Source organism: Balaenoptera musculus, chromosome 1 (assembly GCF_009873245.2).
Source record: "Balaenoptera musculus isolate JJ_BM4_2016_0621 chromosome 1, mBalMus1.pri.v3, whole genome shotgun sequence".
NCBI lineage: Eukaryota > Metazoa > Chordata > Mammalia > Artiodactyla > Balaenopteridae > Balaenoptera > Balaenoptera musculus.
In genome coordinates this window covers 18,078,321-18,100,569 of record NC_045785.1, presented here as the reverse complement: position 1 = coordinate 18,100,569, position 22,249 = coordinate 18,078,321, and the positions used below count along the sequence as shown (strand labels likewise).

The following is a 22,249-nucleotide window of genomic DNA, read 5'->3' as shown; positions in this document are numbered from 1 at the left end:
AAATATGCATGGCAAGTCCTGTAGCGGGCCCTCACTTTCCTCCTAAGTCCTGTACTTGCATTGCGAGGATCTTTGCCTGGTAAAGGATGGTTCCAAGGGTTCTGGTTCTTAGGCTTTCCTCTGGGAGACTCCTGGGGTTGAAGGGACACATCTGAAGTTGCATCTCTGCTGCTTTTAGTGAGTTTTCGAGTATTTTGGTGTATGTCTCTTTCCTTTTCGGAGGCAGCAACTCTATGGATGGTGATAAATGAGTGGTTGGATTATTCTGGACTGAGAAGTCTTTTTCCTCAAGCTTTTTATTCCAGATTCTGAGGAGACAGTCCTCACTCTTGATTAGTTTGGAGGAGAGCCCTGGTTTATACTAGCATGGTAAAAGTTTTTGTAAGCAAAAGCATTTTTGGATTAAGCAAAGAAGATTCATTGAGAATGAACTGGAGAGACTCAGATGTGTCGCTCACTCTTTTTCTCATATTCTTTGAGTAGATAGGTGTCAAGGAAAGGGACTGGGAATCTAAAGAGCCCTGATTTTTTATTTTTATTTATTACTAGCTTGATTTTAATTCCACTTGTTTCTTCTCCTCATACAATTGTGACTTTGAGCAAACTTACTGAATTTGGATGTTATCTATTTTATTGGAGTTGGATAAATCTCTTTACAAGATCTCTTACAACTTTGAATCTACCTTGTAGAAACTGACTGTAGCCTGTATTGCATTTCCTATAAAAACATTTTAAAAATAGCTTATAGATTGAGAGGGGAATGACATCCCCAGAATATCTAAAGTATAGCCAGTAATTTGCTTATTCGACCACTTTTCACATACCTCTGGTAACCTTTCAGATTGAAATTCATCCTAAGTCTTTTTATAAGATTAGAAAAACCTCATGATTTTATTCTAGTAACTATTCTTCCTGGATCAAAAACAAGTTTCAGAATGAAAAGGAAGCCTCTATAAACTTGAACAATGCCGATTTGAATAAACTTGACTGAATAATGCTCCTTTATTGTTTTCTATTCCGGGGTTGGGCAAGGGGGAGTATACCCAATAGTATAAAGCTTCTGCTGTTGATTCACTGTATCAGTGTTATCATTCATTGAAGATTTTTTTGCCAAGTTGGGTCATTTCTATAATCAACCAGAACCAAAGAGCCTAAATGTATCTTTCTTTCTTTTTTTTTTAATTTTTATTTTTATATTGGATTATAGTTTGATTTACAGTGTTATGTTAGGTTCAGGTGTACATAAATATATCTTTCTTAAAGGGACCTTTTTCCTATTGAATGTTTTAAACACAGTTTCAACTAGTAATTTTTATATAGGATGCTTTGGTTTCATCTCAGAAAAGAATAAAAGATCCATATTGAGTTTAAAAAAAAAAGGTAAATAAACCAATTGGAGGCCTGTCTAATGTAGAATTAGACTTCAGTATGACAACATTGAGAAAGATAAAGGGTGTAATGATAGAGGTGGAAAACTTTCCTCCCTTGAATTAATGTCTTCTCCCCAAATCCTTTTTACTCAGATAGCCCTTTATCTGAGGCGACAATTTGTTCGGTAGGTGTGTTAATTTTTTTTTTTTGAATGAGTAATGTATTTCCATAGTTCACAAATCAAAATTATACATAGAAATTCATCCTAAATCCTAAGTAGGAAGTCCTACCTCCACCTCTAGCCCCATCTACCATGTCCTCCTTGTCCCTTGTAGACATCCAGTGTTAATGGTCTCTGGTTTGTCCTTTTAGTGCTTCCTTGGACAAACACAGGCAAATATTAGTATATATTCTTTCCTTCCCTACTTCTTGCACAAATGGCTACTGGTAGCTGTATTAATGATCTATGTTTGCTTTATTCACTGTCATATTTCATCTCTAAGGAAGTATACCGTTATTTTATGTACCACTAAGAAATTATAAAATGCTGCCAATTAAACTATGACAAGTGCTTATCTGTCACATTGACTGTAAATTGGATCCCTATTTGGAGGTATAAAAATGGGGAAAAAAATCTTAGCAACAGTGTATCCTCGCATTTTTTTCAAAGTAGCTCTTAGAGCTCTTCTTAATTTTTTGACTACGTAATTTTCCGTTTTGTAGATGTACCATAGTATATTCAACCAGCTGGGCGTTGGATGTTTCTAATCTTTTGTTATTATAGTACTCCAATGAGTAAGCTTATATCGTTTCAGTTAATTCAAGAGCAAATATATCTGTAGGATAGATTCTTGAGGATAGAATTGTGGGCCAAAGGGTAAATGCATCTGTAATTATTAAGATATTGACCATATTCTCTGTAGGAGGTGTACTTGTATTCTGCTCCCCACCAGCAGAATACAACAGGCTGATGTTCCTCATCCTTGTCAAAAGAGGATAGGATCAAACTTCTGGGTTTTGCCAAATCTCATAACAAATGGTACCTCAAAGCTGTTATGATTTGCTTCTCTTTACTAAGCATGCGTGAGTTTACGTTTTTTATACATTTAAGGACCATTTTGTGTTTCTTTGTATGAACCATGTATTCATGAATTTTGCCTGTCTTTCCATTCATTTTGTTTTTCTGTTGATCTTTTTCTTATTTTCTGGAGCTCTGATATGAAAGAGATTAACTCTTTGTGATATAAGTTGTTTTCTGACTTTGCTTATGGTATTTTTCTACTGTGTAGAAGTCATTTCTTTTCAGTAGTTGAATTTTTCAGTCCTTCGTAGTTTATAGATTTTAAGTCACAAAGCCTTCTCCAAGTGCAGTGTTACATAAAGGAATTGCCTTTATTTTCTTCTAATGCTTTCAACATCTCCCCCTTTTAAATTTTTTATCTATTTGGACTTTATCCCGGTGTATAATGTGAGGTATGGATCCAATTTTCATCTTTATTCAGATTAACACTACACTGATAAAATGATTTAAGCATTGAATTGATAGAGTTTGTTATGTCTAGTAGGGCTAGTCTCTAAATTTTGTTCTTATTTTTTTCCTGGCTCTTCCTGCTTGTTTAGTTTTTCATATGAACTTTAGAATCAGCACATCCAGTTCTGGGGGGTAAAAACAAAAACTTGTTTTAGGGGGACTTAGGGACCATATTAAATTTGTAAATTAACTTAGTAATAAATATATTTTGGTTCCTTGAAGGTCCTGTTCACAGTATTAGTTACTTTTAACGACATGGCAGGAGAAGGAACTGATAATTTATATAAATTGGTAACTAATAGAATCATTTTCTTGGTACTTTTCATACTTTCTATCATAGCACTTTTTTTTTTATTGAAGTATAGTTGATTTACAATGTTTTGCCAGTCTCTGCTGTACAGCAGAGTGACTCGGTTATACACATATATACAATTTTTTAAATATTCTTTTGTATTATGGTTTATCACAGGATATTGAATATAGTTCCCTGTGCTATACAGTAGGACCTTGTTTATCCATTCTACATGTGATAGTTTGCACCTACCAACCCCAAACTCCCAGTCCATCCCTTCCCCCCGCCCCCCGACCCCAGCCCTTGGCAAGCACAAGTCTGTTCTTCACGTCTATATCACAGCACTTTTTTTTTTTTTTAACACTTCCATAAATTGCCATTTATTTTCTTTATAATCTTAACATTTTAGTAGATTTACAATACCGTATTTTTGAACAGTTTTGTATACTTTTTTTTTTAAAGCATTAATCTATATACCATTTACCTTACTAAAAATAGTGTACAGAAATACAGTAGCACAGTATCATTAGCCTCCAAGTTACAATATACTTCTTCTTTTTTTTTCACACACACACACACTGTATTTTATTTTTACAAGAGATAAACTGACACGAAGCATTGTAAATGGATGACCACAACAAAAGCAACAATGATTGCAATTACCAAACACGAAACACACTCATACTATGTCATAATATTGACATTCAGTCCCCAGTAATCCTCCACTGTAACAGCTCCTTTACTTTGCAGTGAAAATTGATTTGTATACTTTTTGCCTCTCAGTCCTTGTGGGATTTTTTTTTTCTTTTTTTTTTTATTTAAACAGAAAGTCACAAAAATTATAATCATCCTCATCAGTTCGCTCAGTCCCATGTAATTAATTTATTTTTCATCTTGATCTTTTGTTAGCACTTTTATGAATTCATCAGTTTTCCATTAGAGTTCTGAAAATGCTTATTTATTCAGTTCAGCAGTATAGTCAGTTACCAGATCACAGCACTTTTAACACTTAATGTTTTAGAGAAGAAAAGCCTATGCCATGAAGATAAGAAGAAATACTTTAATATAGGACTTCAGCTAAAATTAAGTAGCCAATGCCAATTTGTATATTTGTTATATTAGGTGAAAGTTTTATTTGTGAGAAACTTGGCTACTACAGTGACAGAAGAAATATTGGAAAAGTCGTTTTCTGAATTTGGAAAACTTGAAAGAGTGAAGAAGTTGAAAGATTATGCATTTGTTCATTTCGAAGACAGAGGAGCAGCTGTTAAGGTAGAAAATTTAAAATTTTGTTTTTTGATACTTGAATTTTGTTGAAACTTGCTAAACACATAAAGTGACTTTAAAAACAAATAAAATTGTTTTCAGCTTTTACCGAACTCTGGAACTTTCTTTTAATAATCTCTGTGAAGTGGTAGTAGTATAACAGGTAAGACTCCATATTTCAAAGCCTGATTATTACTAACTGGGTTTGTGATCTCAGGCAAGTTATTTTTAATCTCTGTATTATTTTTGTAAGCCTAAGGTTTGATAGCATGATACCTTGGAAATGTTACAAGGAATAGTAATTAGCTGGTGTAAATACTAAAATGGTAATGAGTGTACTGTAACTACTTTTTTTACCTTGGTTTGTGGACCTATGAATGGAACTGAGCAGTGTACATGGCTTCATACCTAGTACAACACATTTAATTCAGTAGCTGTGCTCTGAGGGAATGGTTAGTTCTTCATAGTTTTGCCTTTCTTTAGTCATTTTAGAATTCTCATAGTATTGACTGTGTTTTTCCAGTTTCAGTAGTTTTTAGAAATATTTCTTGCATGGAATAGTTAATTTATTTGTTGATGATAGTATTGAAAAGTGTGAAAAAAGCTTTTTCATACGGTGTCTAGAACATATAACCCGAATACTCTGCTGCTTTCTGATGGTAATGGATCAGCACCATCCTTAGTGGGTGAAATTTCAGGTTTCTTCTTCCTCTTGTTCCTCTCTCCTTTCTGGGGGAAGGCGGGGAGGGGTGGAGGGGAGGGGGATGACAAAACAAAAGACAAGACAAAATAAAAGCTTTTTTATGTAATTGGGGAGATAGATCTGAAATCCTTGGTGACTCAGGCCTGGTTCTTTTTCTACATGTTCTGTCGGTTAAAGTGATGCCACCTCTAATTTGAGCAGTTTTTGTTTCCTGCTCAGGGTACTGCTTTAAAATGTGCCTTACAGAATCTTTGACTAGTTAGAATTTATTGGTTTGCTTTTTCATGGAAGCTAATTAGTGAGACAATATTGCTTATAAAATTCACAGCTTAATACAGAATTTAATGTGTGGCTTCTGAATTGCCAGTGGTACGAAGGACAGATAACTAATACATTTATACCTTCTAAATACTCCTTTTGAATCAGTTGGTATTAAATAACTAATTAATTTAAAATAATTTTCAAGGGTGGTTTCCTAAAGAAGTCTCTGAAATTATAAGATTTCTAGCTCAGTAACTGGAAATCAGAGGATGGCCAGAGGGGAGAGTAGACAGATGCCCCATTCTTTCGTTTATACCAGGAAGCTTTTATAGACTCATTTAGTTGCTTCAGTTGAAGCAGCCAAAAGCTAAGGTGGTAAAGGGGAAAAACTAGTTAGAGGAAGATACTGATTTAATCTTTGTCTAGATACTTGTAAAGCACTAAATGTTCTTTATGGATAGAGCATTTTATTATGTATATCCAGAGAGGAAAAGGTTGTATAGGGAACAGAAAAGCTGTGGTGAGGAGGTGAGACTTTGTTACTGAGTTACCTGAACCCTGAACCCTATAGCAGAGGCTATTAGGCAGAACTACATAAATAAAAAACTAGAGCCTAGAATACTTTTGATTACTGCTTTCCAGGTGAGTACTTGAATGTTCATTAGTTCAGGCCTTTGCTAGGCTTTGTGCTTTCAACTATTCAGGCAAAGTATGTTCCAGGTTAAGCATTGTGGGGCTTTTTTTGGTCAGTATCTTATTGAATTTCACTGATAACCTCATTTATGTTTCAAATCCTTAAAATTTTTATAGAACAACAGTTTAAGACCTACATGTTGAATGCCACATGTTTGTTTAAAAATTTGAATCCTGAAAAGTTTGTTACTACTGGCACTTTTTCCAGATGTGAATTTGCTGCTTTGGTTTGGCTAAGCTTGGAAGTTATTTGGAATTAAGTTTTTGGATTTAAGTAGCAGCAACAGGCAGCTCTCTGGCAATCTTTTATCTTTTTTTTATTTTTATTTTTATTTATTTTAATTTTAAATTATTTATTTATTTATTCATTTATTTAATTTTTGGCTGCATTGGGTCTTCGCTGCTGCACGCGGGTTTTCTCTGGTTGCTGAGAGTGGGGGCTACTCTTCGTTGTGGTGTGCGGGCTTCTCATTGCGGTGGCTTCTCTTGTTGCAGAGCACAGGCTCTAGGCGCCTGGGCTTCAGTAGTTGTGGCACACAGGCTTCAGTAGTTGTGGCTCGCGGGCTCTAGAGCGCAGGCTCAGTAGTTGTGGCGCACGGGCTTAGTTGCTCCGAGGCATGTGGGATCTTCCCCGACCAGGGCTCGAACCCGTGTCCCCTGCATTGGCAGGCGGATTCTTAACCACTGCGCCACCAGGGAAGCCCCAATCTTTTATCTTTTTAAATATAATGGTGGGACATCAGTTTTGTTCTCAACATAATTTACACATAAGAATGTAAGATTGAGGGGAACAAGTACTTTCTTTGTGTATTTTTTTTTAACTTGGTGGGTATATTCATCTTGCAAATTAAAATAGTTGTGAAGTAAATTGCTTATCAAGTGTATTAATGGCACAGATATGTTTGTTATGTTTAAAGTACTGTTATGTGTAAAGTAAATTTATTTCCTAATTTTGTATAGGCCATGGATGAAATGAATGGCAAAGAAATAGAAGGGGAAGAAATTGAAATAGTCTTAGCCAAGCCACCAGACAAGAAAAGGAAAGAGCGCCAAGCTGCTAGACAGGCCTCCAGAAGCACTGCGTGAGTCTACATTTTAGTAAATACATCTTTGAACAGAGAATAACTTGATAACAGAGATCAGGTAATTTAAAAAGTCAGGAAGAGTCTTGAAGCAAACTAACTTGTTTTTTCTTTTCTCCCTTCCCTCCATTGCTAGGTATGAAGATTATTACTATCACCCTCCTCCTCGTATGCCACCTCCAATTAGAGGTCGGGGTCGTGGTGGGGGGAGAGGTGGATATGGCTACCCTCCAGATTACTATGGCTATGAAGATTACTATGATGATTACTATGGTTATGATTATCACGACTATCGTGGAGGCTATGAAGATCCCTACTACGGCTATGATGATGGCTATGCAGTAAGAGGAAGAGGAGGAGGAAGGGGAGGGCGAGGTGCTCCACCACCACCAAGGGGGCGGGGAGCACCACCTCCAAGAGGTAGAGCTGGCTATTCACAAAGGGGGGCACCTTTGGGACCACCAAGAGGCTCTAGGGGTGGCAGAGGGGGTCCTGCACAACAGCAGAGAGGCCGTGGTTCCCGTGGATCTCGGGGCAACCGTGGGGGCAATGTAGGAGGCAAGAGAAAGGCAGATGGGTACAACCAACCTGATTCCAAGCGCCGTCAGACCAACAACCAACAGAACTGGGGTTCCCAGCCCATCGCTCAACAGCCGCTTCAGCAAGGTGGTGACTATTCTGGTAACTATGGTTACAATAATGACAACCAGGAATTTTATCAGGATACTTATGGGCAACAGTGGAAATAGACAAGTGAGGGCTTGAAAATGATACTGGCAAGATACGATTGGCTCTAGATCTACATCCTTCAAAAAAAAAATGGGCTTATCTGTTTCATCTTTAAGTAGCAGTTTGCTGCCATTTGTATTGGGCTGAAGAAATCACTATTGTGTATATACTCAAGTCTTTTTATTTTTTCCTCTTTTCATAAATGCTCTTGGACATTATTGGGCTTGCAGAGTTCCCTTATTCTGGGAGTTACAATGCTTTTATCCTTTCAGGCTTCATTTTAGCTTCAAAACAAGCTGAGCACACTGTTAAATCATGATTTTGCAGAACCTTTGGTTTTGGACAGCTTCATTTTTTGGATTTGGGATAGATTACCTAGCAGTATGGAGTATGCTGTAAATAAAAATACAAGCTAGTGCTTTGTCTTAGTAGTTTTAAGAAATTAAAGCAAACAAATTTAAGTTTTCTTGTATTGAAAATAACCTATGATTGTATGTTTTGCATTCCTAGAAGTAGGTCAACTGTGTTTTTAAATTGTTATAACTTCACACCTTTTTGAAATCTGCCCTACAAAATTTGTTTGGCTTAAACGTCAAAGCCGTGACAATTTGTTCTTTGATGTGATTGTATTTCCAATTTCTTGTTCATGTAAGATTTCAATAAAACTCAAAAATCTATTCAAAACATTACCTATTTCAAATTCAATTGTGTCCTAAAACATTATTTTATTCGTAATCCTTGCAAGGAATATTGTTTTCAAACTATAACTGCCTATGTGAGTGATCAAATTCATGCAAAATTTCTTGTCTATTCCAGTATGTATCGTGGATATCAGACTGAGAATTAGACTAAATTCTAGTATTTATTCCAAATAGCACTGCACTGATTGATGTTCTCTCATAGTCTTTTCTAATTTGGCAATTTTATCCTTTATTTTTATTAAAAACAGGTTCAAAGGCTTTTGAACATTCTTGCAGGCATTGGATAATTTGCGTTAAATAAAATGGGGTTGGGGAAGCAGACTGCAATTTATTTTGACCCACATTCTTTCTATAAAGGATAATTTGTTGTCTGAAGACCTTATTTGCTGGAGTGAATGTACATAACAGGAAAAAATGTTAGTACTGTGGCGTCAATTGCTCTGCGGACTAAACTTCATGTAAACTTTTAGTATACATGATTGTGACTACCACTTCAGTTACTGGTTTAGGAATATAATTTCCTATTGCTATGTAAATTTACTCTGAGAAACACTCATGCCTTATTAAGAGAGGCTTAAAAATATCCAGTAGTCCTACTTCTGCTTTCTGTTAATAACCTCTTATTTTTTTTACTACTCGAATGGCTAAAGTTTTGTTGGCCAAGTCATAGCATCTATTTCCATTTCCTTTAGAAATTCTGATTTATTGTAACTACTTTTTTTTGCTTGAGAATAAAAGGAACAAAAGAATCTGACCCTAACAGTGCAGAAAACTCTATCACTTTCAAATTACCAATAAAATTTTCCCTTCTATTCTATTCTTAGGTGGATCTAAAATGTTTTTAAATTATAAAAATAAGCCATTGGAGAATAATTAAAATGGGCACACCTTTATTTTGTGTTTTGTTCTTGTTTGGTGTCTTTTATGACAGGAGTATTAGATTTCAAAATTATAAGCCACTTAATTCCTTGTGAGCTCAGGTAGATCGTATTTTGGGTTTCATGGCTTCTCTTTTGACTTTGAGGAGGAAAATGAATATTTGCTGATGAAAGTCAATATATCTGATTTCTCTTTAAAAGTACACTTATTACATAGTACAGTAAGTTAACAGACCTTGTTAATATTTTATGTTTTGGAAGCTGATAAAGGAATTATATATAATTGCTGTGTATAGTAGTGTCAAGTTAACATGGGTATCTATTCGATGAAGCTTAGATCTGGTTGTTTTTCTTATGCCCATGTATGCAAGTAAAGACACCAAACATTCTTTAAATTCTGCCTTTAAACTTTGAAAATACAATTTGAAGCTATAACTATAAATCTAAATAAGACTTAAGTAAAACCTTGATTTTTCTTGGAAAGAAGAGAGGATCTAGAAATAAAATTTGAATTGTTTGTATTTCTTACAACTTAGATGTTACCAGCTACAAAGTTCTTAGGAACAAAATTAGGAATGGGAATAGAAGTGATTCTGAAAAAGTAATATATGTGCTTCCCCCGCCCATCCTAAAATATAAACCCTAGCAAGAACATAAAAATCAAACCTAGGTTCCCTGTCAAAATCCTTTTCTTTAATTACAAATTATATTTCGCTCTCACCAATTAAAAATATATCTATAGAGGTGTCCCTCTAATATTGCCTTATAGGTTTTTTAACAGACAGACAAAACTTTATAAGCATTAAATCTCACTCTAGAGCTTTTCCCTTGTTGATGTCTTCTTGTAAGCTATTACGAGAAAATAGCTTCAGAGCTGAAATTTTCACAGAAGTAAATTTAACAATCTAAATAATATACAAACCTGAAAAATGTCAGTTGAGGAGATTTTTATTCTAGATTTGCATGAGGTTTTTTTCTTAAATAGGCACAAATTATGAGTTCTGGGAAATCTGATTTCCGACTCTCCTGCCATCTTTTTTGTTCCCCAACCTAATTCATTTGGTTTTATTTCTGAGCCTGCTACAGTAACGTGTGTGTTGGGAAAGATTTTTACTTTATGTTGAGGATGACCTCTTCTTTGTAGGTACCCTCCTGAGATTGACATATATATGCCCCCTCCCCATAATGAAATACTAATTTTTATTTGATCACTCATTTATAGCAGTTGCTTAAATGTATGTATTTATATGATGGTGTTTTAATTTTTTAAAAGCAAAAAAGTTCTAATAAGTAGCCAGATTTTTAATAATTCCAAGTTTATTTGATCAATTGATGTGGAAATTGAGTTACTATGGTTCTGTAGGTAGTTTTTTTAAGCAAAAGAGTTCAGCATAATTGTTTTTCAGTTATTCTAGTTACTGGGGTTATTCTGCATAAGAAAGCCCAATGCTTTCTGTTAGTAGATAATTTTTCTCTCATTTGACTTTGAAATGTGATTTAGGAGTTGAACCCTCTTTTTAAAAAGGTCAGCATGCATCAAAATAAATTATATATATTAAATTCCAGAAGAGAAGGGATGTAAAATTCCATTCCTAGCATAAAGCCATATAATATTCTTGAAACTCATTGCATCATTTGCCTCCTGCCCATTTGGATAATCATACCTACGTTTTATTAATTGTGTATTATTTGTAAAATCAAACCCTTCCAGTAAATACTTGCTATAAGGCTATCACTTGTCAATTAAAAAGACTTCTGAAGATGTTAAAATTTACCATTTTGACTTTTCCAAAGAGAATTTTATTATATTGAACTATCCAGTATTCTTAAAACCAACCGAAGTATATAGAAGAATTGTTAATGTTGTCCTTTATTATGTGAAGCCACTTAAGTGAGCAGCTAAGAAAAAGCCTTATAGAAAGAGTGCACTGGATTTATAAGTGTGTTTATGTTTCTCTGAGAATGGGAGCTTCTGTTAACTTAGTTGTTCTAAGACAGTGGACTGGGTGACTGACTAGAGAATCCAGAATGACAAATCCATTGACCAGGCATGTTTACTTTTGCATTAGAAGTTTGTTGATTAGTTTTTATTTTTGAAATGCAAACACTAAACTTTAAAAATATTGCATATTTAATGTATTGGTCAGTAATTTAAATATTTAATTGGAAGTGATCATTATTAATCTTTCTAGGAAAGTTTTTTTTCCTTTTAAATATATATACATATATACTTTTTATTTAGAGGTTACCAGAAGCTCTGGGTTTTTTGTTTTGTTTCTGTTTTTTAATCATTTTCAGATGTTATCCAGAAATCTGCAAGTGTACTTTTCCTGTTTTAACTCCTTCCTTTTATCACCTGACTATCAGGGAAGCGAGGTTGAGGCTGCCCTGACCTGACATGTCATGATGTCGACTTGCTAGGTGGGGTTCGCTGGGGACGATAACCAGTGGAATTATTGGTAAGAACTTTTTTTTTTCCTATTTTTTTTTTTTTGTCAGTAGTGGGTCATTAAGTTTGGGAGAATGCCCATATTCTGTAAGTGGGCATTTATGTCAGCCTTGTAGAAAAATAAGGCTTTAATATTAGGTAATTCGGTTCTTAATAGGAACATATAATAAGTACTTCATACTCTTTATTCTCAAATTCGTAGATTAGCAGGAAAGGCCTGCAAGTATGAAGTAATGAAATATTCAGGGTATATTTTAAGTGGTCAAGATAGACTCTAAATAAATCTCTTAGAGAAACAGTAAATTTGCTTTGTTTTATGTGATTTCAATCCCTCTAATATTTTCCTTATATTTACATTTTTATGGGGGTAGATGAGCATATAATGCATCTTTAAAAATATTTATTGCACACGAATGTTAGTAAAAAATAGGAAGGTGTTAATAGAATGGAAGGTTTAAACACCAGGATAAATTATTTTTTAAAGTCCTCCAAAAGAGATACTAATATTATAAAATGAAACTTAAAAGTTTTAGCAACTTGACAAACAAGAGTGGGCTCAATTTAAAGGTACATTTGATATGATGATTTTAGGTCAAGAGGAAATTACATAACTGAAATATTAGGGCCTTGAATATAGCAGTAACACAAATCTATCAACTTGTGTTTCGTCTGAAACCCAGGACAGCTGATGGGATTAGTAGATATTGATAGAATTAGAGTAGATTTTTAGGTCATTACTGAAGAGCAAAATCTCGTACTCAGGGGATTCTATGATGGTAAAGTATAAATTGAGGAAATTAAATGTAATAATTAGGCATTTCTGACTATTTACCACATAAAAAGTAATTGTATAACATAAGCACTGGTTAAAAGTAATTATGAATTTTCATGCCTAGAACCTCCTCAGTATTCTTATGCCTTCTTTGTTGGTTGGGCATATCAGTCTAGGGAGAATCTCCTAGGTATTAATGGGCTAGTCAGTGTCATGAATGTAAACCTTTATCTGTAAGCTTGCTATAGAGTAGCTGTATATTACTACAATGAAATTATACTTTAAGAACTGCAGTGATTGTATCATTGTGTTAAAGTACTTGTTTCTCTTCTGACACATTTTATGCATGTATCAGTGATAGAAAAGATTTGGGTGTTGAACTTTTAGATTGCACTTAATATCGTGTTATCCTAGGGAAGTTTTATAATTAGCAATAGGAACACTCAAGTAGTGCTGAGGGGTTCATATAACTTAAGGAAAATGCAGTGCAAACTTGCTGGCTTTTATACACTAACAATAAAATACATTTCATGGGACCAAAAAAGAAGGAAGCATTATGGGGGAAAACTTAAATTCCTCAAGTATAAAAAAGGGCTTTCATTTTCTGTAGTAATTTTGTCAGGATCCCATGAACATTGCGTATCTTGATGTCTTATTTATGATGGTTGGACAAAGGGGACTTCTCTACCCTGTTCAGTAACATAGATAGAATTGTACTTTAATGAGTCTTATTATGATGTTTAGTACTGTTATAAGGCTATTTCTATAATTGAGCTGAAAGCTCCTGCAAACATTACATTGCTGATACGCATACAGTAACATGAGAATATTAAAATAGGAACATTTGCAAGACCATTTAATCAGCAGTTTAATAAAAATTAATGCTTTTGGTACAGTGTTCAGGTATCATAACTGTGTTGGAATATTTGTACAATGTTAAATATTTTTAATAAAATCTAACATGTTCAAAGTGTTGTGTTGGTGATTTTGGGTGGGGTGTGATGGGTTCAATTGTGCAAAAAAGATTCAATAATACTGTAATTGAGACTTTTGTAGTCAAATGGAGTTCTTTTCCTCAAATTTAGTACTAGATATTGGGCACCTGTTCAAGTGAAGGTAGTGAAGGAGTGGGATAGTAAAAATAAAAGTACCGAATGAACTCTAGTGGGTTTATTAGAGTATCAAGAAGTAGCTTTACTGGGGTTAGAACTGGGTCTACAGGTGTCAGATGGGATTGTTGTCTTTGGCATAATAGGCTACTTATAAAGCTTCTCTGATGAAATTGTGGCATATCCACATTGGAGATGATCCTAGAAAACATAGAGTTGGGCAAAGGGAAACACTTGTACAGTGCTTTCAGTAGGCATTTTATTCTCCCAGTGTCCTTGACCCCTTGACATGACATTTCAGCAAGTGAAGGAGAAGTGAGGGAATATTTGAGAAAGGCTATGTTGGAGGATTTAGGTGCATCACTGGGAAATATCTCCAGTATGTAAGAAATACCATATAGAGGGCTCTCTGTTTCATACTGATCCCATTGTCTGAAAGATAGCCCTAATCTAGTAGTATTTCTTGTGACTTCTTTTCCTTGAAGGTGTACTTAGTTCCTTACCAGTCAAAAAGGTAGAAGCTCTGCAACTCAGAATGGAAATTTACTGGAAGTAATGTGCTCATTCCTCTGAATACTGTACCATTAATAACAATAAGGATTTAGGAGGAAAGTGACCTAATGATTTGCAAATAAATCGAGTAAGAAGCCATTCAGAAGGAGTAGTAATACATTCTGCCTTGTCTCTTTTAAATGAAGACTGTTAAGTAAATGTGAGCTATGGGGAATAAAAAGTGTACCCTATTGTTTAAGAAAGAGTAGACAAAATTCTTTGGTCAGTATTTTCCAGAAAGTGTTTACTGTTTTTATTTTCCTTTTCCCCCAAATCAAGAGGTCACTCACTTGAGACAGTAAGGAATGTTCTGACAGCAAAAATATCTAAACTTGGACACCTTTAGGAGTTGGCAGAGCTGGGGATGGGGGCGGATTGGGGCAGGGGTGGTGCAGCTCACAGGTTTATGGTGTATGTTTTCCAAAAATAAAAGGAGGTTGATTTTTGATGATCATTTTAGGCTTAGGCTCTATTGGTGTCTTTTGGCTCTACCTAAAGCCCTAAATTTATTTATTTTTAGAAATAAGATTTTATTAAGTATTTTCCCTATGGAGTATATTTTATTCACATAGGGGAATATCTTCCTATTGCTGTGAAAGAAATCACATTTCTGTTTATTTAGACTTGAAATCTGTGACTGAAATCACAATCATGTATAGACATTTCCTCAAAAAACTAATAAGCAGGAGTAGTGTTTTATTCACCTATTTACTTAAAATTCCCTAAGGGTGATTTTAGGCCTAGCTGTCCATTTATTAAGAGGACAGGAGGTTAAAGTAGTCATAAAATTGTACAACTTAGTCATGCCTTTTAAAATAATGCGAGGTTTGATCACTTAAAAGTTTTTTCCCACAGGGTTAAAGGTGAGGACCAATATTGTTAAGTATAGTAAGACTGGTGAAAAAGGAGCTCAGCCTCAGTTTTCAAACATGTAAAGGGGAAGATATTTCCTTAAATATGAAAATATTGCGTAATTAGAGATCTCGTGTACTATATTGAGCACTTTTTAATAGAATCTGGAGACGGAGACATCTATACAGGTGGTTCTCGGGGTGTTAATTTCAAGCTTCCGCCAGGAATCCTTTAAATCTGCAAATTTCAGTTGCCTAGGTTTTTAAGTAGATTAAGCAGAGGTTAATATATTCTAAAAGGCCATTACTGTTTATCAGCTAAATCACTATTTTGAAATTTTGTGGGAAAAAAAGTGAAAAATATTATCAAGACAAATCTTGTTTTTATTTGAACCTATTGATTATAATGGTATGTATTTATATATTTTGTTATGTTCAAGTACCTCAATTGCTTTGGTCAGAACGACTTGGGCATACTTCTGGCAAGTTAGGTATAACTAAATATTTTGGTTAGATGGTACATGTTTAGCATTGGCTTATCATATTGAAACTTTCTTTCCATGCTTCCTGTTAAGAAGTGTATAACCTTATCAGATTAATAATATTTAAGTATCATCTATGTAGAGTTGGTGTGGAAAACAATTTGATCTATTTAAATATAACCAACAATAAATATTGTTATTGAAATGTCTTTTTAAATCCTGAAGAGTAATGTAAGTATGCTTGTTAGTTGTAATGTCATTTTTATTTGACTTTTCAAAGGTGGGAAAAAGATAAATGAGACCATTTGTTGCATTTATCAAAATAATTTTGCAAGAACTTCTGGTGATTATTTTAACTTTTTAGGTCACAATTCACCATTCAACAGTGTTTCTCAAACTTTAATGTGGATGGGAATCCCTGGGGATTTTTTAAAAATGCAGATTCTGATTCAATAATTTGAGACGGAGCAAGAATCTTCACTTCTAACGTGCTTGTAGGTGATGTCAATGTCCCTAATTACACTTTGAATAAATAACATGGTCATAGATTATATCACATTTGGGGGGTTTTTAGAGAGTAGACCTTAGTAGAAAAGATACCAACAACAGATGTTTACAGTGGTTTGTAGGATGGTTGGTCTAGGGGGATCTAGTTGGAGATTACAAACTTTGGTAATGGCCACCACAAATGTTAATTGTGTTTAGATCCCAAGGAAAGGTTAAGAGCATAATCTGCAAGAAAATGAAATGAGTTTAGAAAATCAGGCATTAATAGTTTTAGGGAACTGATGGAAGATAAGAAGGAAAAAGCAAAAAAGACTAGGTGGCTGAGGAAGTGTCATGGCATGTTTATTTAGGAATTACATCAGAAAACAGATACAAAAAGTCATAGAAGATAAAATAAAAATAACTTCTGACAGCTCAGGAAGGGAAGGCTAATAGGTAACAAAAAATAGCCATGTGGTATTATTTTTCTTGAAATCTCTGACTTTAAAAAAAAAAGTTAGCATTCATTAATCAGATCAAAGTAAGCCTTTGGTGGTGAAAAGTTAAAGCAGATTAAGGAAGAAAATCATTAAAGATGACTTTAAAAATAATTTATATGGATTAAGGTCAACAGATGGGAAATGTAAAGAATAGAAATGGCAGGTATCCATACCAAAAATGGTATCCATTTTTATTTATATAAAGAGGGACTAGGATGTAGTCCCTGGGAACTGATAAAATATCTTACTTTCAACTCTAAAACTTTATTTTGAAAAATAAAAAAATATTATAGATGAAGTATGGAAAAGAAATATTCTGCTGTTTCCTTATGCCAAGCATTTTTTTTTAATGGTAGGTTAATAATACTAACTACTGTGTGGGTATTGTGTTACCAGGCACTGTGCTGAAGGAATCACTTTATATTTTGTGTATTATGTAATCAACAACCCTTTAAGGTAGGTGGTATTGTCCCTACTTTAAATATGAGGAACTCAGAGATTGAGATTAATATTTTTTGCATAGCTAGTGGTTCCATAAAGTGGCAAAGCCAGGATTCAAACCCTGTTCTGCCTGACTGAGTATACACTCATAACTACTAGGTTAGGAATAGGCCTAGGAAGTCAGGTGAGACTTAAATGTTTAATTTTATGTTTACTTTAAAGCTCTTTAACTCATGCCTAAAACAAAGTCACACTAATTTGAATTTAGAGTAGCTTTGATCCTTGAACAACACAGGGTTTACAGGGACCAGCCCTCCTTGTAGTGGAAAATTCACATACAACTTACAGTTGGCCCTCCTTATGCACAGTTCCTCTGTGTATGCCATTCCACATTCTCGGATTCAGCCAACCACAGATCATATAGTACTATATAGTATTTACTATTGAAAAAACTTCACATGTAAGTAGACCAATACAGTTCAAACCTGTGTTGTTCAAGGGTCAACTGTCAAGTCCTAGATTAAAATGGATTGCTAAAAGGAGTGTGTGTGTGTGTGTGTGTTGTGTGTGTGTTGTGTGTGTGTTGTGTGATGTTGATAGTTCAGTTGCCATTTGTTTTGTTTTTCTTCCATTATTCATTTATAAAAGTTTAGGCCAAAATATCATATTGGACTTTGGTCTCCAGAAAAGCCATTTTTAACTAAGCAAACTTACAGTTGATTTGGAAAGGGAATGCCACTTTCCGATTGACTTAAACAAAATTTTTTTTTTACTTAAAATTTTAAAATTTCACTTATTTTATTCACAAAATCCAAATTAATCTTCATCCCTGAGTTTAGTCTATACTAGCGTTTAAAGTATTGGGTTTTTTTAAATTGAATTCTTTTAATTTTTAAAAAATTTTTGGCTGTGTTGGGTCTTTGTTGCTGCGCATATGAGCTTTTTTTCTCTAGTTGTGGCGAGCAGGGGCTACTCTTCGTTGCGGTGCGTGGGCTTTTCATTGTGGTGGCTCTCTTGTTGCAGAGCACGGGCTCTAGGCGCAGACTTGAGTAGTTGTGGCTCGGGGGCTCAGTAGTTGTGACTCGCGGGCTCTAGAGCGCAGGCTCAGTAGTTGTGGCACACGGGCGTAGTTGTTCCGGCGGCGTGTGGGATCTTCCCGGACCAGGGATCAAACCCGTGTCCCCTGCATTGGCAGGCGGATTCTTAACCACTGCTCCAGCAGGGAAGTCCTAAGTATTTTTTAAAGTGTTGTTGTATTAAGCCATTCCCATCATCTATCTAACATTTGGTTTCAGTTCTACATTTTTCAAGGACATGGTAGAAAAGTTTGTTAAAGGCCTTCACTTAAACCAAACCTCAGTGAGTGTGTGTGCGTGTGCGCACACACACACACACACACACACACACACACACACACACACGCAAGATACAGAATTAGCATATAAAAGGAGCTAGTATACTCAGCCGTAAAATTGGTCATGTAGAGAACCTATTTTCCTTCCCTGATGCAGAAAGAAAGGTGGTCTGTAAAAAAAATTTTTTAAATAAAAAAAATTATGGCTTTAGATTATTCAGGGTTTTCTCTACTGTTCTATTTCATGAAAATCTGAGCTATATAAAAATGGTATATAGGTAAACAGATATCAATATTTTTGTTAAAAGCCTATTAATTCTTAAGGACTGTAATGTCTTGCTTCTAGAATTCTATGTAATTTGGTCCATTGCTTAAAATAATTGGTTATTTCAGAATAGATTCAGGGATTCCCAGTACTCAGCAGTCCTGAATTTAAGTCACCATGATGGTAACGTGATGCTGTAAGGGATTAGCTGAAGACTTTTTATTTATGATACCTAAACTTAAGTCATTTCTTTGAGTTTATAACTGATCAGTTAGTTGATCTGGCTCTAAGAAAACCAGCTCTCTCCTTAACGGAATTTTCACATGATTAGTTTTGTTTGGTGTAGACTAAATGTTTCCCAGAAGGAGATGATTAATGATTTGAAATATTACATTAATAAAGGATCTGGCCAATATTTTCTGAAAAGTCACTATCATTGCTGTTTTAAAAATAATATTTTTATATCAGCTTTAGCGTTGCTTTATATTTAAATCTGCAAAGTAGGTCAAAGCAATGATGAGTGCTTCTTAAAATTTACCCAAAGATTCTGTCTGGGGCAGAATATTTAAGTCTATAGATGTATAGTATAGTAGTCTTGAAGAAAGAAGTTTGACTAACTGTATTCCAGCAGCTGAACACTGACATTAATTCTCAGCATATAATTTGTGATCTTGCTTACCAATAAATATTTGGGAAAAATGTTTAAATAGTTCTAATAAATAGCAAAGTCAAATTGAGGCTTCATTATGACGTGTTGTTGAAAATTATTAACTTTACTCTTATTTTTATTAATGTAACATGTTTTTCACCTTAACAAGATTGCACATATACAGTTGCTTTCTCCATAGTGTGGGCTTTCAGTATGACAGTAAGAACTACCAAAAATTCCCCATACTGGATTTTGTCCTTGAGAAGTATTATAACAGTAATTAACTTTTCTTTTTCTTTTCAGAAAGTACAGTAACATCTTGATCAACCTGTTAATGCGTAGGAAGGGATATAATCAAATAGATTCATCTTGTATATTATCAACCAAATCTAGATAATCAACTAAAAGTCAGTTATTTATTGAAAAGGTTAATAAGTCTAGTCTATACCTAACATTGATAATTGATATGTTGTCCTTCATTTTACAACCATTGAGTGTTTTACGTTTCAGGAGTTAGAAATACAAAATAGTAAGTCATCATTATCCTCAAAGAATTTAGAAGAGATTCCAGGAGGCAATAATAGATTTATAAATAGTAGGGATCATCAAACCAAATCTTCCAGAAAAAACACCATTGGAAATTTGAAAGGGGTTCTGTGCTCATAATAAAATATTCAGCTTATAATTGGAGTACCTGAATAATGTGTATGATTTGGATTACTCCTAGAGAGAAGAGCTTGTAAAATGTATATATCATGAATTTTTTAAACTAAAATTGTTTAGTATCCACTGGATATGATCAAAGTAACTTGATTTTAGGAATTTTCACTGTACAGTTCAAATTTTAAAATGTAAAGATGGAGTGACCATATGAATTTGAAAGAACAAATGTGAAGGTAGGTTTCCTTATATTTGTATCTATTTTTCCCTTACTGAAAACTGAGTCTTTAAGTGAGAAATCCCTGGTCAGGGTTGAAATAATGGGCAGTTCTTCGAAATATTTCTTACCTCCCTGAAGATAAACAGACATACAGATGTTGCTTTGTTCAAATGGAGTAGATTCACTAAAAATAATTTTTTTCTCCATTCCCTGTAATTCTTAAGGCCCCTCATGAGGTCAAGCTGTTTCAAACTCCATGATGTCTTAACAAAACTGGTTAGTGTCTGATAATACACACTGTTATTTCTGTTTTTCACCTATGAACATTTTCTCTTTTAAGAAGTTCTAAGACCTATAATTGTTAGCCAGAACTTTTAGTCAATAAGAGAGAACTGAGGTTAACACGTTGAAGTGGTTATAATTTCAGTCAAAAACAAACTTGGCAGAAGAACTAATACTGAATGCTTCCAATGGGCTGTCATTGTCTTAAATAAGTGTAAATGTGAAAACTGAGACAGAGACATTTTGGTCCAAGGTCCTCCTGACTAGAAGTGGCCAATCCTGAATTGACCCCAGGTTGGTCTGATACCAGAGCTCGCATTTTAACCACCACTCTGTACTGCCTTCTGGGTTTTACTTGCTGTGTGCAGTCTTATCTGGTAAATGTCATTAGGCTTCTTTGAAATATTGAATAACTGGGGTATTACTAACTAGTTGGTTAGACTATTAGTTTCCCCAGCTTAGAACTATAGGTGGGGCCAAAGACTAGTTTCATAGAAATGACAGCGTAAGAATTATTTTGTGTTGTGATGGTAAGACTAATGATAGCCTCTGAATAGCTGAGAAGCTTCCCTTTTGTAAATAAATACTGCTATCAGTGTAGCCTTCATTAATTGAACCTTCTTAAACCTATTTATGGTTAACTACTCTCTTTTTAAACTTTTTTTTGTATTTGTGGCTTTTGTCACAAGTTTACTAATCATCTTGTGATTTTTCTTTTTACCAATTTTAAAACATTTCCTAGTTAGTGTTTCAGGATTTGTTTTAAATTACTTTGAATAAAATGGAGCCAGACTGTGGTATCTTATCTGCAACCACTATGATTTTACATGGAATTCAATTTTATCATCTTAATTTTCTTTCCAGATTGGAGTTCTTACTCTTTGAAGGTAAAAGCTACTTTATTTTTGTAAACACTTCTTAGCTGCCCTGTTTTGTACGTTCCCTGGCTTTCTTTCATGTCTTTGAAGTGGCTGCAGGAAGGTCATGAAGTATGGGTGCATATATAACACGGCTTTGTGTAGTGTTGATTATCTTTTTTTTTTTTTTTAACATCTTTCTGATTACCTGCAATTGTTATCGTTCTGTTTGTTTGTGTGTGTTTTCGAAGTAGGGCATTATTGTTTAACTCATGGTTTGCCTAGGCTAGGGTCATAGACTAAAGATAGAGCAGAACCAGAACTTATTGCCTTATTGTTTTCCACTCACTTTGATTCCTGGAGAAAGAAGCCTATGTGTAGTATGCATAAGCAAAGTTGAATGGCATCCTGATTGCCTGTGAACTTCGGGAAAATCAGTTCTCAGATAGTAACTGATATGTATATGTATATGTGGCTGGTGAATAAACAGTTTCGCAATATCAGAGTTGGGACTTGTGACCTGGAAGGTATTAATCAAAGTCAGGCTGGCTCTAGTTATACATAGCACCAAGACCAGGTTCAGAATTCCAAATAGGTATCTGACAAACCAAGGTGCCCTGGGTTGCTTTGAGGTTCCATCCAGCTGTGTCCTGTCTAGGAGATTCATAATTACAGATCATTTTAATTGCTGCTCAGTTAAAGCCAGCATTGCTAATGACAGCAATGATCTTCAGGCCATTTCAGTTGCCCTTTTTCCCAGTCATTATCCTTGATCGTCTTGTTATTTTTGACACAATTGAGTAAACCTTCAAA

The 22,249-nt window shown here is 34.6% G+C and overlaps 1 protein-coding gene across 6 annotated transcripts in view; it reads left to right on the top strand.

Moving 5' to 3' along the window:
- The window catches only part of HNRNPR (heterogeneous nuclear ribonucleoprotein R), a 34,239-nt gene extending 25,611 nt beyond the window's left edge, over nucleotides 1-8,628 (top strand). For all 6 annotated transcript variants that reach the window (XM_036854060.1, XM_036854058.1, XM_036854063.1 and 3 more), the window contains 3 exons: nucleotides 4,317-4,466; nucleotides 7,078-7,199; nucleotides 7,336-8,628. In XM_036854060.1, coding sequence (XP_036709955.1) covers nucleotides 4,317-4,466; nucleotides 7,078-7,199; nucleotides 7,336-7,948 — 885 coding nt within the window. In that variant the 3' untranslated portion in view covers nucleotides 7,949-8,628. The remainder of the gene's footprint in view (nucleotides 1-4,316; nucleotides 4,467-7,077; nucleotides 7,200-7,335) is intronic.
- Nucleotides 8,629-22,249: the final 13,621 nt, after the last annotated feature.